The sequence below is a fragment of the Populus trichocarpa genome, chromosome 15, assembly GCF_000002775.5.
Source record: "Populus trichocarpa isolate Nisqually-1 chromosome 15, P.trichocarpa_v4.1, whole genome shotgun sequence".
Taxonomy (NCBI): domain Eukaryota; kingdom Viridiplantae; phylum Streptophyta; class Magnoliopsida; order Malpighiales; family Salicaceae; genus Populus; species Populus trichocarpa.
Genome location: NC_037299.2, coordinates 4,041,266 through 4,054,563, shown reverse-complemented (window position 1 = coordinate 4,054,563; position 13,298 = coordinate 4,041,266). Strand labels below are relative to the sequence as shown.

Below are 13,298 nucleotides of genomic sequence, written 5' to 3'. Positions count from 1 at the left end.
CCAAGACGAAAGACCAACCTGTAAATGGCGCACATTTTTGGGGGTAGAAATTGGTGAAATCAGGGGCCAAATTGAAAGGAATTGAAATTTTGGTAGTCACTTAAGGATGAAATTGAACAAATTAAAACCAAGAACTCGTTTATAAAAGGCACTGAACTTTGGAGCTGATATTTAAATTGTATGGGGGTGCAATTACATGTAATTATAAGTTGGGGGACAATTATGGGTGCAATTAAAAAGAAATGGAAGAGTAGGGACCAAATTAAAATTGGCCAAATCCTAAATTAAAAAACCCTGATTTCTACGGTTTAACTTAAACAACGTGTCGTTCACCCATTATTTATCTTCTTATTTAGCAATTTTAACTAGTTGAATAGACATCTTCAGGTGAATGAAAGTGGCGTTTTTAACCATCTTAGGGGTTGTAACCAGCATCATTCAATTGAGAAACACCCCCTCTACAACCCCGTGCCCATGAAATTAGACATTTACATCTCAATTCTTTCATAGAAGTCTCCAACATCTTGTCCCCAATCAATTTTCCTTGGATTTTCAAATTTTTGATTGATTGAGTTGACACCTTTGGCCAAATGAATGTGAAACTATAGACCTTCAAATTGAGCAAAATTGGATCCAAATGAAAGGTGTGCACCTTCTCTGCCAACTTTAGGTGGTCTCTGACAATGTTGAAGTTAAAGTTGCTCTGACAAGGCCTTGAAAGTAGTCAATTCAATCAGTCATGACTATGACACCCATTTCAAAAAAACCACTGACTTTTTCATGTGTTCACACTCAAAACTTTCTCAATAGATTCTTATCAAGGGTTGGTCGTATTTCTCTTAAAATCAGAAGACCAAGAAACAGCTCCCTAGTCTTCAAGTTTGGCAAAACCACTAAAATCCCCAAAACCAAAACCACCATTGCAAAACCAGCCTAGTACAGAGCTTTCAATTGTTTTTTTTTTTTTTGTCCAAAACCCTTCCATTCTAATCAAAGGGCCAAGATTGATCAATCATGATTAATCTTTGATTGAATCCAACAATTAAAAAAAAAACCCTAGTGAAACCCTATAAATAACCCATGAAAATCAAAGCTAAGAATAAGAAGAAAATGAGGAGATAAATATTAAGAAAATATCCTATTTGTGAAGGTTTATGAGCCTAACACAGGAGTTTATTCAGTTTTGAAAGGGCACTAAGTTTGTGGAAGTAAAACTTTACAAAGAAGAGCAAAAAAGACAGTAGTTGTTCTATGGTTTCGAAGGTATAGTTTATAACCTAAAAGTAGAGTCCATGTGGCTTGTATAAGGAGATTTTGGTTGTCATTTGGTCTACATTTATATTTACGAAGATGGCTATGTTTTTTTTTGTGATTTTAATTATAAGGTTTAATGTTTGTTTTTAGGGTGTGTTTGATTGTTTAATGTGACAAAGACTTTCTAATTAGGTTAGTTTTGACAAAAACAATGTTTTTTTTGTTTTGTTTTGTTTTGTTTAGTTAATGCATTGTGAAGCAATATTATTGATCATGAATTTACAAGGCTTGCTCAAGACCAAAATAATTTTAGGGAACTAAATTTGAATCCAAATTGTATAGATTTGTAGGCTGGATAAAATTTGACAGTTTTAGGAATTGAAACTTCATACATATTATTGATGATTTGATGTTATTTGTTAGTTATTTGTAGTCAATTATGCTTGGTATTAGTAATATGGTTTGTGATGACCAAAAGCAGTGTGCTTAGAGACCTAGATGGCCAAAACTAGGTTTTGGCAAAAGTTCTTCAATTTTTTTTTAGAGGCACATACATGTTAGCTTGTCATATTTAACAATAATCTAGGGTTAAAAACGCATCAATAACACGTATTCATGCATTTATATTTTAGGGCTCTTTCGACTACCCAAACATATTTTGATCAAATCATGACTTTTAAGTTTTAATCGAAAAAAATGGATGCATGATTCTTGATCTATGCATGATTACGAATAAAACTTTACCCTTGATTGTATGAAAACTTATCTGGTTTGTGATTTGTGTTTGTTGGGTTTCAATTTGAAGGTTTAATCATATTCTTCACGTTCTTGGTGTTTGATCTATTTTTGTCAAAAAAAATGTTTTTTTATTTTTTAGTTTTGATCTGTTTTTGGTTTCATTGTTTGTTTTGCTTTAGTTTCAGGTCAAACCATTGTTTTCGGTTTGGTTAAGGGTTGAACTAGTGTTTTCGAGTCAACCTTATTGGTTTTGTTCAGGCTTTGTTTAGTTGGTTACTTTTTTATTGAGGAATTGTTAGCCTAAAAGGTTGTCTGGCAAACACACCTTTAGGCCTATTTTGATAGTTTTGTTTTAAATAAAAATGTATTTTTTGCCAAACAGACCCCAAATAAATTCCTAAAAATTCTAAAAAAAAATCAAGAATTTTAAAATATTTTGGGTCCCTCACACATTTTTCCAGCAATTTTATTTAATATCGGGACTGTAGACTTACATTGTAAGATACTGACCTGGTATTAAAATACTCGCTTTTCGTCGAAATCTCAAAATTTTCCAAATTTTCAAAAACAAATCTCATTTAAAAAATACAAAAATATATTTTATTTGGTGTACATTTGACCAAGTCTCTCAAAAGATAAAAATCAGATCTTACTGAACAACAATATATAAACATATGGTATGATTTAATATTTTTTATATATACAAAACAATTCAAAAAAATATCTTTACATGTATTTTTTATTTAATAATCAGTTTATTGAATCCATGAGAACTTAGCCAATATTTCAATAAACCCTAAAAATTTTAATTCAAGAAAATTAATGGTCAACATTTTGGTATAAATGTTGGACCTACAAGTAGGTTGGCATTTAAACACCAAAATTTGACTTTAAAATTCCCAAAATTATTTTCAGTATTCACCAATTTTAATCAGAAGATTTTTTCACCACAACATACGAGTTGTGGAAAACTCTTTCACCTTCTAAGATAGGTGACCTATGTTAAAGCACCTACATGGATTCTTCCCACAAGAATTTATTTAGAGATATGAGCCCATAATGAATTTGAAATGTCAAATTTATTCATAAGAATAAATATTTATTCTAAGCCATAGATGAACTATCGGTTAGAAACTCATCACTACCTTTAAGCCACATCTAGACCACACAGTGCAGCTTACCTCAAATAAGGTGCGCTAGGAGTGTTAATACCTTCCTTAATCACAATCAGTCTTTTACCCTAGAATTTCATATAAGACCAGTCCACTCGAGTCTTTTGGTGACCCTGAACTAAATAACTAGGTGGCAACTTCTTGACTCTGACGTCCCGCCATGCGGCTCGTGAGAAAGAATGGCGACTCCACTGGGAACCTTCTGTTTTTTACCATATTGGACTAGGCTTTATGTGTTTTATATGGTTTATGTGATTTGATGTGTTTAAATTTTTGCATTTGTCTTACCTTTTTTTTATTTACGCTTTAGCATGTTTTATCCTACTCATGCTTGTATGTTGGATATGGACAAATTTCTTCATGCATTAGTAGTTTATTTGTGATATATCGCTTTGGAATGCACACACGGGAAACTCCAGGTTAAGTGGAGGAGTAATGGCTTATCTTATGACTTTCAGTTAGGGTTTAAGTTCGTGAAACCATCCGACTATTTCTAAGTGCTTGAACTGGTAATGATTGATATATATACCATCTCACTACCAATTGAGCCCACATATAACCTCCATGAGGGTAATCACTAGGACAACAAGATACCCTTTTGAGACCAGATAGTGCTTACCTCAATGTCTCACGTAAAAAGACATAGAACCTGCTTGTATGATGTATGTTCCACAAATAAACTTTATTGCATTAAGACATGCTAAACCCTAAAAAGTATCTTGAATTGCGAGACTTGGGGCTGATAAAATAGCCACCATTAAAGAGATGATCTTTGTTGAATACAAGTTGGATTCTGAATCCCTACAGCTATTAGAAGGTGATTGTTTGAGACTGAATGATAGTAAATTGTCACCCATCAAAAATGTGAGTTGCTCTAGAAACAACTTAAAGAAGGTCATCTCACACTTAAATCCCACTACGGTGATACTAGCAAAAACTATCTTGATGCTCAACCATTGTAGGAGGGATGACAATGGATCAATAAGATGCTGTGAAAAGTTGTTGTACATATGGCTTATTAGCCATATAGAAACCAAAAAGGTCGGTATTTAACAACTTCTGGTGGTTTAGTCAAAGACCATTGGAGATAATTAAAAAAGAGAAGTGGAAGGACCTAAACGAGAAAAACTTAAAAGTAAAATTGCAAGGAATCCTGTAAGGAGAAGTGAAGTGGAAAGCCCTATAGATGAGAGCAACAAATTGCTTAATAAATTCTGGGTAAAGACGATGAGTGCCTCTAATTGGAGTAGCTGGGTATATCAACTACGCATCCATTTGGGTTGTACGTCAACTTAGAGGCATACAGCATGTGCCAAGGACAGCCAGGATATCCCAATTCTCCGGATTATTCAAGGACTAATCTACTTTGAAAGTTGTGGAAAACATCAAGCAAGACTGAAAGGTTCTGGTATTGGTCAAAAAGGAATCATATGATTGAATAGATCCAGTTACTAGTGACATGTATCCAAGGTGGAGAAATCTATCACTAGTCACCAGCTTTTAAAAACCCATAGAAAGTCACAAAAAGAAACCCAATTAAAAAAACAAAAAAAAACCTAATTAAAAACATTAAAATTTATACAATTGAATAGATTCTTGTACATCAATTACAAGGCTTTAAAAAGCTCATATAAAGTCATAAAACGACCAATAAAAATTAAATTGGTTTTTTTTAACAAAATAAACAAACTAAAACCGGTTGGTTTAAACTGGTTTTGATTTGGTATTGGCTTTGAATTAAAAAAACAATGTTCTTGTTATTTTTTTAAGTGAAAATCAAATCGAATCGAAAATGCTCATCTCTCCTTGTAATTCTTTGCTTTCCTAACGAGTTACGCAATGCTTTCCTTGGCTCCCAAATAGAATCCCAACTAATGGGAACCCAATGGATATAAAAATTCAAGAATTCATAGTTAAATCAACCTTCTCAAGAAAACTAAATTTAAACTTGTAATTAAGTTTGACACAATGATAATTTGTACCAAGACACTAAAACTATAAGTAATCAAACCCCCAACCAACGCCTATAAAGAGATGCGAACGAGAAGTATACAAGTCGCTATGAAACTATGTCAATTCTTTGATAAGTCAAAGTAGTTCAATGAAGAACTAAAAGTATAAGCAAAACCTCACACACAATAATAATTGCTGAAATCAAAGTATAAAAAAAAAATTAAATACAAGCTAAATAACTTTATTTATAATAAATAAAAATATCATAAATAATACTAGAAAAATATTAAAAGAGTTCTAAATAAAATAAAAAAAAATCTTAAAACAACTAGAAAACTAATACAATTCTCGTACAATAGCTTCTTAACCTTATCATAAAGCCTTTTCAATGTTTGATTGCCTTAAAAATTTAATCCAATATAAAACAAGATTTCTATAAATTTCTAGCGAAATTTCAGTTCAATCCAACAGTCAAATTAAAAATTATGTTTTTTAGAGTTAAAGTGTGCATTATAAAACATAAACCGCTAACAACCAAAATTACTTGGCCAATAAAGTAGTAATATATAGATTAAAGTAATCAAGATCTAAAGTAGTAATATATAGATTAAAGTAATCAAGATCTATTGTCATCACTTTATAAAAATATAGTAAACTCATTAAATACATCTTTTAAGCATCTTCCCCTTACCCTTCTTGGGTATTAACTCATGCTGGTATCTCTTTCATGTTAGATGAGAGAGGTCGTGATAATATTTGTTTGATCTTCCAGGTCCAATGGCCTAATATTTCGCTTCATAGCAACAAACCTTTCCAAAAAAAAAACACTTTTCATGTTTGCGTTTCTTACTTGTAATATTCAAACCTCACATTTCTTCTAAATAATGCCCCCTGATCTAAGGCCAAAGATAGAATGGCCTGGCAGAACTGCAGACATCTGTTGTGTAAATTAAAAACAAACATAATCAATAAATGCCCCAAATTGCTTGAATTCAGACAATCAACATGAGCTTAGACTGCGGACAGATAAATGTGCTTCCCCTAAAATAAAATAGAAAATATAGAGGTTCATTTACAGTAGCCCTCTAGATGGATTTGCTGAGTAAGACTTTCTTCTATGGCTGGCCTCGCATTCAAAATCTACACTTCGAATTTTATCCGAGGCAGACGAGAGGTTGGAATTTTGATAACTCAAGATTTTATTCACTTCAACTGTTGTTGTTACAAAAAGACAAACAAAACGGTGATGAAAAAAGGATCTTTTCCTTCTCTTACATATAAAAACTGAACCACCCTCAGGCAACTTTGCTCCCACTGATTATATTTTTGCAACGCTTCATGTGCTTTTGCCAGCAGCTTTGCCCAAGGAAGTAAAGTTCAACCTGTCAGCACAGGGAAAGTAAATATATTTTCAGTTTGCCTTGCAGGTCCCGGCAAAAAACTGGTCAAATATCAAAACCAACAGTCTAAACTACAGCAACTGCCTTCCAATTAAAATTTTGTTCTCACAATTAGATTTTGCTTTTTCCATAACATTGAAATGCCAACCTGATAAGTGGTTTCGGTTGTGCCACAGGTGGAGCTGAAGAGATTCCGTTGAACAATGGTGCCATAAGTTCAGCAGGCTTCAAGAATAAAACAGACAAGAAATGCAAGAACAGTGTCAGATTTCAAAACAATTTGGTCAATCCAAATGCAGAATGGCAAAGAAAATAAGCAACAAAAAGTCAGGGAACTTCCATCAAAAGATAGGAGACATAAAAAGTGTTATGCAGCTCATTATATCAAACAAGTATTCTTGTACCAAAATTTTAATTTCCCTAAAATTTAATTTAAGAAATCTTTCAGCATACTAAAACTATTTTATTTCCAATTTGCATGACAACCATGGTAAATGGTGATGTTTGTTATATTGAGAATAGATGTTGAGCCTTTCATGTATGATAAACAACCAAAAAGCAGGTCTATCTCTGGTACCATTTCCCATAAAGGTAATTGTAGAATCACAAGTTTCAGCTTTTTTCTTCACATGAAATGAAGAGGAAGAGAAGAAAAATGCTACAGTTATATAGCACACAAGTGATTGCAATCAACCACAACAAAAATAAAACATTATGTTCTACTCGGTTGTAGACAGACGATACATATTAGGGGAAAAACAGAACAGACCTCAAGCTCCTCCGAGCCACCATTAGGGTACAAATAAGCAGATGGACCAGCTCCATTGCTGCATGCAACTGCTGCTATAGATTCATTTGTTTGTTCTACTGCTGTATTTGACAATGAAGATTCCACTGGGCTGCCTTTTGCAGCCCACTCTGAACCCTTTCCCTGATTTGTATATACAAAGTCATCTTCGAGCTCATCGAGTTCTTGTGGTAAAGCTTGGTGGGCAACATAAGGACCAGACATTATTTTATCAATTGCCAGCTTCTCAGCCTCTTTAGAACTTGAAGTATCATTGTTAGCTGGCAAACCTTTGTCCGGAAGGTTACATCTCAATATTCCATCAAGCTCACCATTTTGAGCAAAAATCCCTGCTAAATTTTGTGAATTACTTAAGCTTTCTGTTTCATTGTTGTCAGCTTTCTCCCCCTTCAATTCCCCTAAACTGTTTGTAATTACAAGGTCACTTTGTGTAGAGCAGGAACTGACATTACCAACAGGAGGACTGCCCTCATGAACTTCCCCACCGGAGGGAGGCATGGCAGCATAGCCCTTGGGATTTCTCAAGTTATTTTCTGTATCCTCATCAATTCGCTTTCTCTTCTTTCCCTCATCTGATCCATCAAGAACTCCTTTGCCTTCAATCTTATCTGCTGAAGAATTATTAGCAACCTTGGCTTCTGAACTCCGCCTACCATCCCAAGTTGCCTTTGATGGACGAGAAGGACGAACCCCACTTGGAAAAACAAAATTCGGTATGTTCCTCTTTTTTACATGAGTTACACGGATCTCCATCCCAGGCTTCCATAATGTGTACATGTTGACAGAGTTTTTGAATTCATCAACAGTTATCCTTATATCAAACTGTTCACCTTCATTTACAGGAACTCCTTGTTTACGTTGCAAGCCCATAAAGTAAGAGCAATGTAAAGGTCTAGATTTGTCTGAAAACTCGCCTGGGTGGGGGTGACATTGGAGCATGTTGTAAGTGTGCCTCTCAATCTACATTAGCAAATTACCATTAGAGATAAATAAAGGATCAAACCAGAAAGAGAGAAGAACACAACCAAACAAAAATAATAATTGGTGCTTCACCTTCAGGGTAAGTTGACGGAGACGGGATTCAACCCATCCCTTCCACTGTCTTAAATCATCTTCATTTTCAGCACTGATGTCTATCTGTAGATAATTCTTATATGCTTCAAAGAATGAAAATGGCTCAAAAAGGGTGTCCCATTCTGCCTTGCTCACCTCCATAGCCTGCAACCACCAGAAGCCATCAAATTAATGCAGATAGTACAGACATCTCTGAGATATGAGCTAATGCAAAGAAACAAGACATATCAGCAATGGTTATATCCTGATCCACATATACTAGTGGGGGGGGGGGGGGGATAACATGAAACATAGAATCATACCTCACAAATTTCATTTCCTCTCTGAAACTCTTCTGTCATTATACGCAGTGTGCTCGAAGATACATTGTAGCTAGAATTCATTGAAGGATAAGCAGGAGTAATTATAGGCATCAAATGATATCTGTCCTTTGGATTTCTTCTAGGATCCCAAACAGAAAGACCAAGGGATCCTTCTTCGATAGCGCATAGCATAACTGGGTTTGGCCAACGCCACTGAGTGTACACCCTGAAGAACCGAGACACTAACATATTTGGGAGTGCATTTGGAAATAGCTGGCATATGCGAGCAACAAGCAACGCCCAATTTATACCACCAAGAAACCCTGAAACCTGCAGATGAGAGATAGGTCAAATACTTTGACAAACAAAGAAGAAAGATGGTGAAAAACATAGCATAAGATTCAATGCACCATCTCATACATTTGAATATACACCACGACGCTTTGCCCAAAACCTCATGCATCGCAATGTTGTGCGGAAATTCTGCACTTAATGGGGAAAAAAACAATTAGAGACAGTAGAAGAGTCAGAAAGCATCAAATCAGAAAACCAAAAGAAGCATAAATTACAAAGAAATGCCACTTGCCTGAATATTTGGCACCAAACGTAAAATCTGGTCAGTAACTCGGCAACCATTGAGACTTCGAACAGTCTGTTCATCTGCATTATGCAGCATCGAGTCTTGTGAAACATCTAAATCCTGTGACAAATCATTAAATTAAAACAATTTTATCCAAATAATCAAAAACTTGCCACATAAACAAGAATGAGTTCCATATAGGTAGAATTTGTGAGTGGAATGCCATGTCATGTATTTTGCACACTTTTTCTCAAACTAACCCTTCTCCTTCAAATGACTATTATGTTCAACTTTAAAAAAAATAGAAATCTAGATGCTATTTATGGGATCGAGGATTAAAAACTGAGAGGATTTTAGTGTAAGATGAGAATAATGACTTATAACAACGGAATAAAAAGAACCTGAACCCTCATGATAAAACTACTTCACTCGATTTGTGCATTCAATATAACTTCTACATGCTAAGTAAAGTATATCATGTCATTTGGATTCCACAGATTATACCACCAGGTCTACAAAGAAACATCATATTGGGTCAAGCATGTCATTGATTTTGACCACAGCGACAACAGAGATTCACAGAGAAAAAGAAAATAAAGCATGTTCATAAATAAAGTACATATAAAACAAACAAAAAAATGTCAAGTTAAACTGTCACTTACTTCAGGAATAACCCAAAGTGACAGTTTAGCATAAAGAAGATCAATAGAAACACCCTTAAATTTGAATCTCATCACTGGAACATGAGCATCAGGCACAGGGTGCAACTCTGTTACTTCAGGCATCTCTGACAACATTCTATGTAACTCACCAAAAAAATCTTCCTGCAGGCAAAGTTTGTAGTATAGTTCCATTAATTGAGCATCACCAATTAAATCATACTAGAATAAAATTTGTTGCCCTATAAACAGGTAAGAGCTGATCTCACTTCTCTTGTTGCATGTCTAGGTCCCACGCAAAGAGTATCTATATCTGCACCAGGGCCATGCACCTAAAAAAATATATAGATAACAATGTCACAAACTGTTACTCAAACGAGTTACAAGAACATAAAGTGGTGAGAGTCTTTAGATCATTAATCTGCACATTCGCCAGGCATCAATGAAACATTACACCATTTGTTTCCTTTCCATTTTGATGAACAGAAAATACAAAAGAAAAAAAAATGGAGACCATCACACACTCTTATATTTTTTATCAACTTATTTTTGTTACAAAGACAAGTCATTCAATACAAAAGGTTCTTTTCTTTCCATTGCTCTTAGATAGATGAGTATTTACAATTTTAAGCAACACAAGCAGGCCACTTATTTAGTTCAGCTTCAGCATTATACAAACTAAGGAAATCACTACGAAAAGAAAACGTATAATGCAACTCAGAAGATTAGATTGAAAAGATTAATAACCTACCCCTAGGCGGTAAGAACCAAATGTGAAAATCTTAGCATTTGCTTCTTGCACCAGTTGCTCATTCAACCGTTTAGCACGGCTAATTACTTTAACCCAATTCTTCACAATCTGTTCCATTTTGCAGTCAACATGAAACATTAAGAAGCACTCTACTAAATTACTTAAAATAAATGCTGGAGTATGCAGTTCTTATGCAAGGAGCCAAAACAATCAAAAAACAAGATGCAAACTTTTCTGGCAAAACATAAGAATAAAAGAAAAAACTTCAGACCTGGTCAAGTCTCCCAAGTACTTCCTCTCTACTCACAGCTTCCTCCTGACTTTCATACAATCCCGCATCTTGCAAAAACTAAAGCAACACTCACATACTCAAAACTCAGAACTTACAGAGCAAGAATTTATAATTTAGCAAATCACAAAAACAAAACCCAGCAAAGATCGAACCTTTTCGAGTTCACGGGTCTTTGTCACATCGTACTCTGTTGGTCCACCCAATGAAATTGGTTCTGTAATGCCTAGTCTCTGCTGCTGCTGCTGCCCGTTATTTCGATTGATTAAACCTGGGCTCCCCATTGCTTTTTTTTTATTACCTCAATTTTTTTTCTATTCTTTTATGCTTTTTTTCTTTTCTTTTTTGAATATGGGGATTGTTAGGCACGATTTTTTTTTATTATTGAAGATAATCTAATGAATATACCTCAAAAATAAACAAAAAAAATAAAGAACAATTAAACAGAAAAAAATAACAATGAAGCAGCAATGATCGTTGATTGTACAGTACTTCTTGACTGATTAGAGCTACAATTAATTAAAAGGGGCGAGAATATAACAACCAACCTTTAAAATTCAAAACTTTAAAACCAAAACCCTAGATTTCAATCGAAATATAAAATCGACTACAGTACATCACCAAAAAAAATTATTAGGGCAAAATCAAACTCCTAACCCTAATTTCGAATTCAACAAAATCAAATTGATAACATCCAAATACACCTCCGCGATTACGTCCCTTGCTAATCAAAATCTTCAATCGGTTGAACCTCAACCGCTCCAATTTTGGACACTGGCACGATTATCGAGGAGAAAATATAACAAGTAGAAGTTTAGAATCATTGATATATTCTAGAGCGAGAGTGTTAGAGAGAGAAAAGGAGAGCTTACACAGGGAAGGACGTAGATAATTATCGTTATCGTGATTATTTAGCAGAAAATTTTTGAGATTTTGTTTTTCTCTGTTTTCTTTTTAGGAGGGAGAGGGAGAGGGAGAGCGGGGCCCTGTGTATCGTGTATGTGTACATCGCTGGCGGTGGATATATATATATATATAATGAAATAGGTAAACTGTGTTTTACCCACTATTTTTGACAAATATTTCAATTTAGATACTATTATTTTTAAACTATCTTTAAGATTTATTACTAACTATAATTAAAATTATCAGTGTTTCACCGTAACGTCGGCTATTATGCATTGTGAGTGAATTTACTGTAAATTACATTGTTTTGCACTGTAACACAAATATTATGTATTGTGAGTGCTCTTATTATGGACGGCACTGTTTGATGGGGGCATATGTAAGGCTGCAGCTAGCAGACCCCAAGTGTCAGGAGGCACGCTCCCTAAGGTTGCAGACACCTGGCACTTGGCTGTCAGGCCTGGCCGCTGGGCAGGCCATACCCCAGGCTACAGTCACTTGGCACTCGGTCTGCCCAGCCTTGGGCACTTGGGCTGCCTACCTGTGTGCTGGGCAGACTAAGCACACACGTGGCGCTTGGGCAGATGCCTATGTGAGAAATATTATTAATTTATTATAATTAATAAAATTAATAAAATAATTAATAAATTTGAAAGAAAATATTATTAATAATATTGAAAACATATTATTATTTATATTATAATTTTTTATGATATTTTTTATAAAAATAAAAAGTGAGCCCGCAGCATAGTATTATTAAAAATATTATAATTTTTGTTGTAAATATTATTATTTTTCTTCTAATACAAAGTATTCATATAAAAAAATATTATTATTTTTTCTACGATTCAAAGTATTCATATCAAAATATTATTATTTGTATTCTAAATATTATTTTTTATATATAATTCAACGCATTCATATTAAATATATTATTATTTGTGTTATAATATTATTATTTTATAATAATTCAAAGTTTTAATATAAAAAAATATTATTATTTTTGTTCTAAATATTTTTGGGATTAAAAATAGTATTATTTGTGTTATGAATATTATTATTTTTACTATAATCAAAAGTATTAATATTAAAAATATTATCTTTTGTGTTATAAATATTATTATTTTTATAATAATTAATATTATTAATAAAATAATTACTAAATTAGAAAAAAATATATTCTTAATATTGAAAAACAATAATAGATTCGATTTGAAAGGTAAAATTAAAAATTACTATTATTATTATTATTCTTATTATCATCATTAAAAAATTTTAAAAAATTTGTTATTACTATTAAAAAAACCACGTGGGGACACATGGTGCTTGGGCTGCTGCCTGTGTGCGGGGCAGATCCCAGCGCACACGTGGCGCTTGGGTTGCAGCCTGTATTCTGGCAGACCATGCGCACA

At 33.8% G+C, this 13,298-nt stretch overlaps 1 protein-coding gene across 2 annotated transcripts; it reads right to left on the bottom strand.

Moving 5' to 3' along the window:
• Positions 1-6,128: 6,128 nt before the first annotated feature.
• On the bottom strand, positions 6,129-11,996 carry LOC7453892 (nuclear poly(A) polymerase 1). 2 transcript variants are annotated; one of them, XM_024586610.2, is made up of 13 exons: positions 11,853-11,996; positions 11,136-11,754; positions 10,963-11,040; positions 10,692-10,799; positions 10,210-10,272; positions 9,944-10,105; positions 9,288-9,401; positions 9,122-9,184; positions 8,702-9,031; positions 8,379-8,543; positions 7,287-8,285; positions 6,666-6,742; positions 6,129-6,499 (listed from the first exon to the last, which is right to left on the bottom strand). In XM_024586610.2, exons 2-13 carry the CDS (start codon positions 11,262-11,264, stop codon positions 6,454-6,456), a joined length of 2,334 nt encoding a protein of 777 aa, XP_024442378.1. In that variant the 5' UTR covers positions 11,265-11,754; positions 11,853-11,996; the 3' UTR covers positions 6,129-6,453. The 2 variants fall into 2 exon arrangements, with proteins under 2 accessions (XP_024442378.1, XP_024442379.1); XM_024586611.2 differs by having other exon boundaries at positions 11,136-11,996.
• Positions 11,997-13,298: the final 1,302 nt, after the last annotated feature.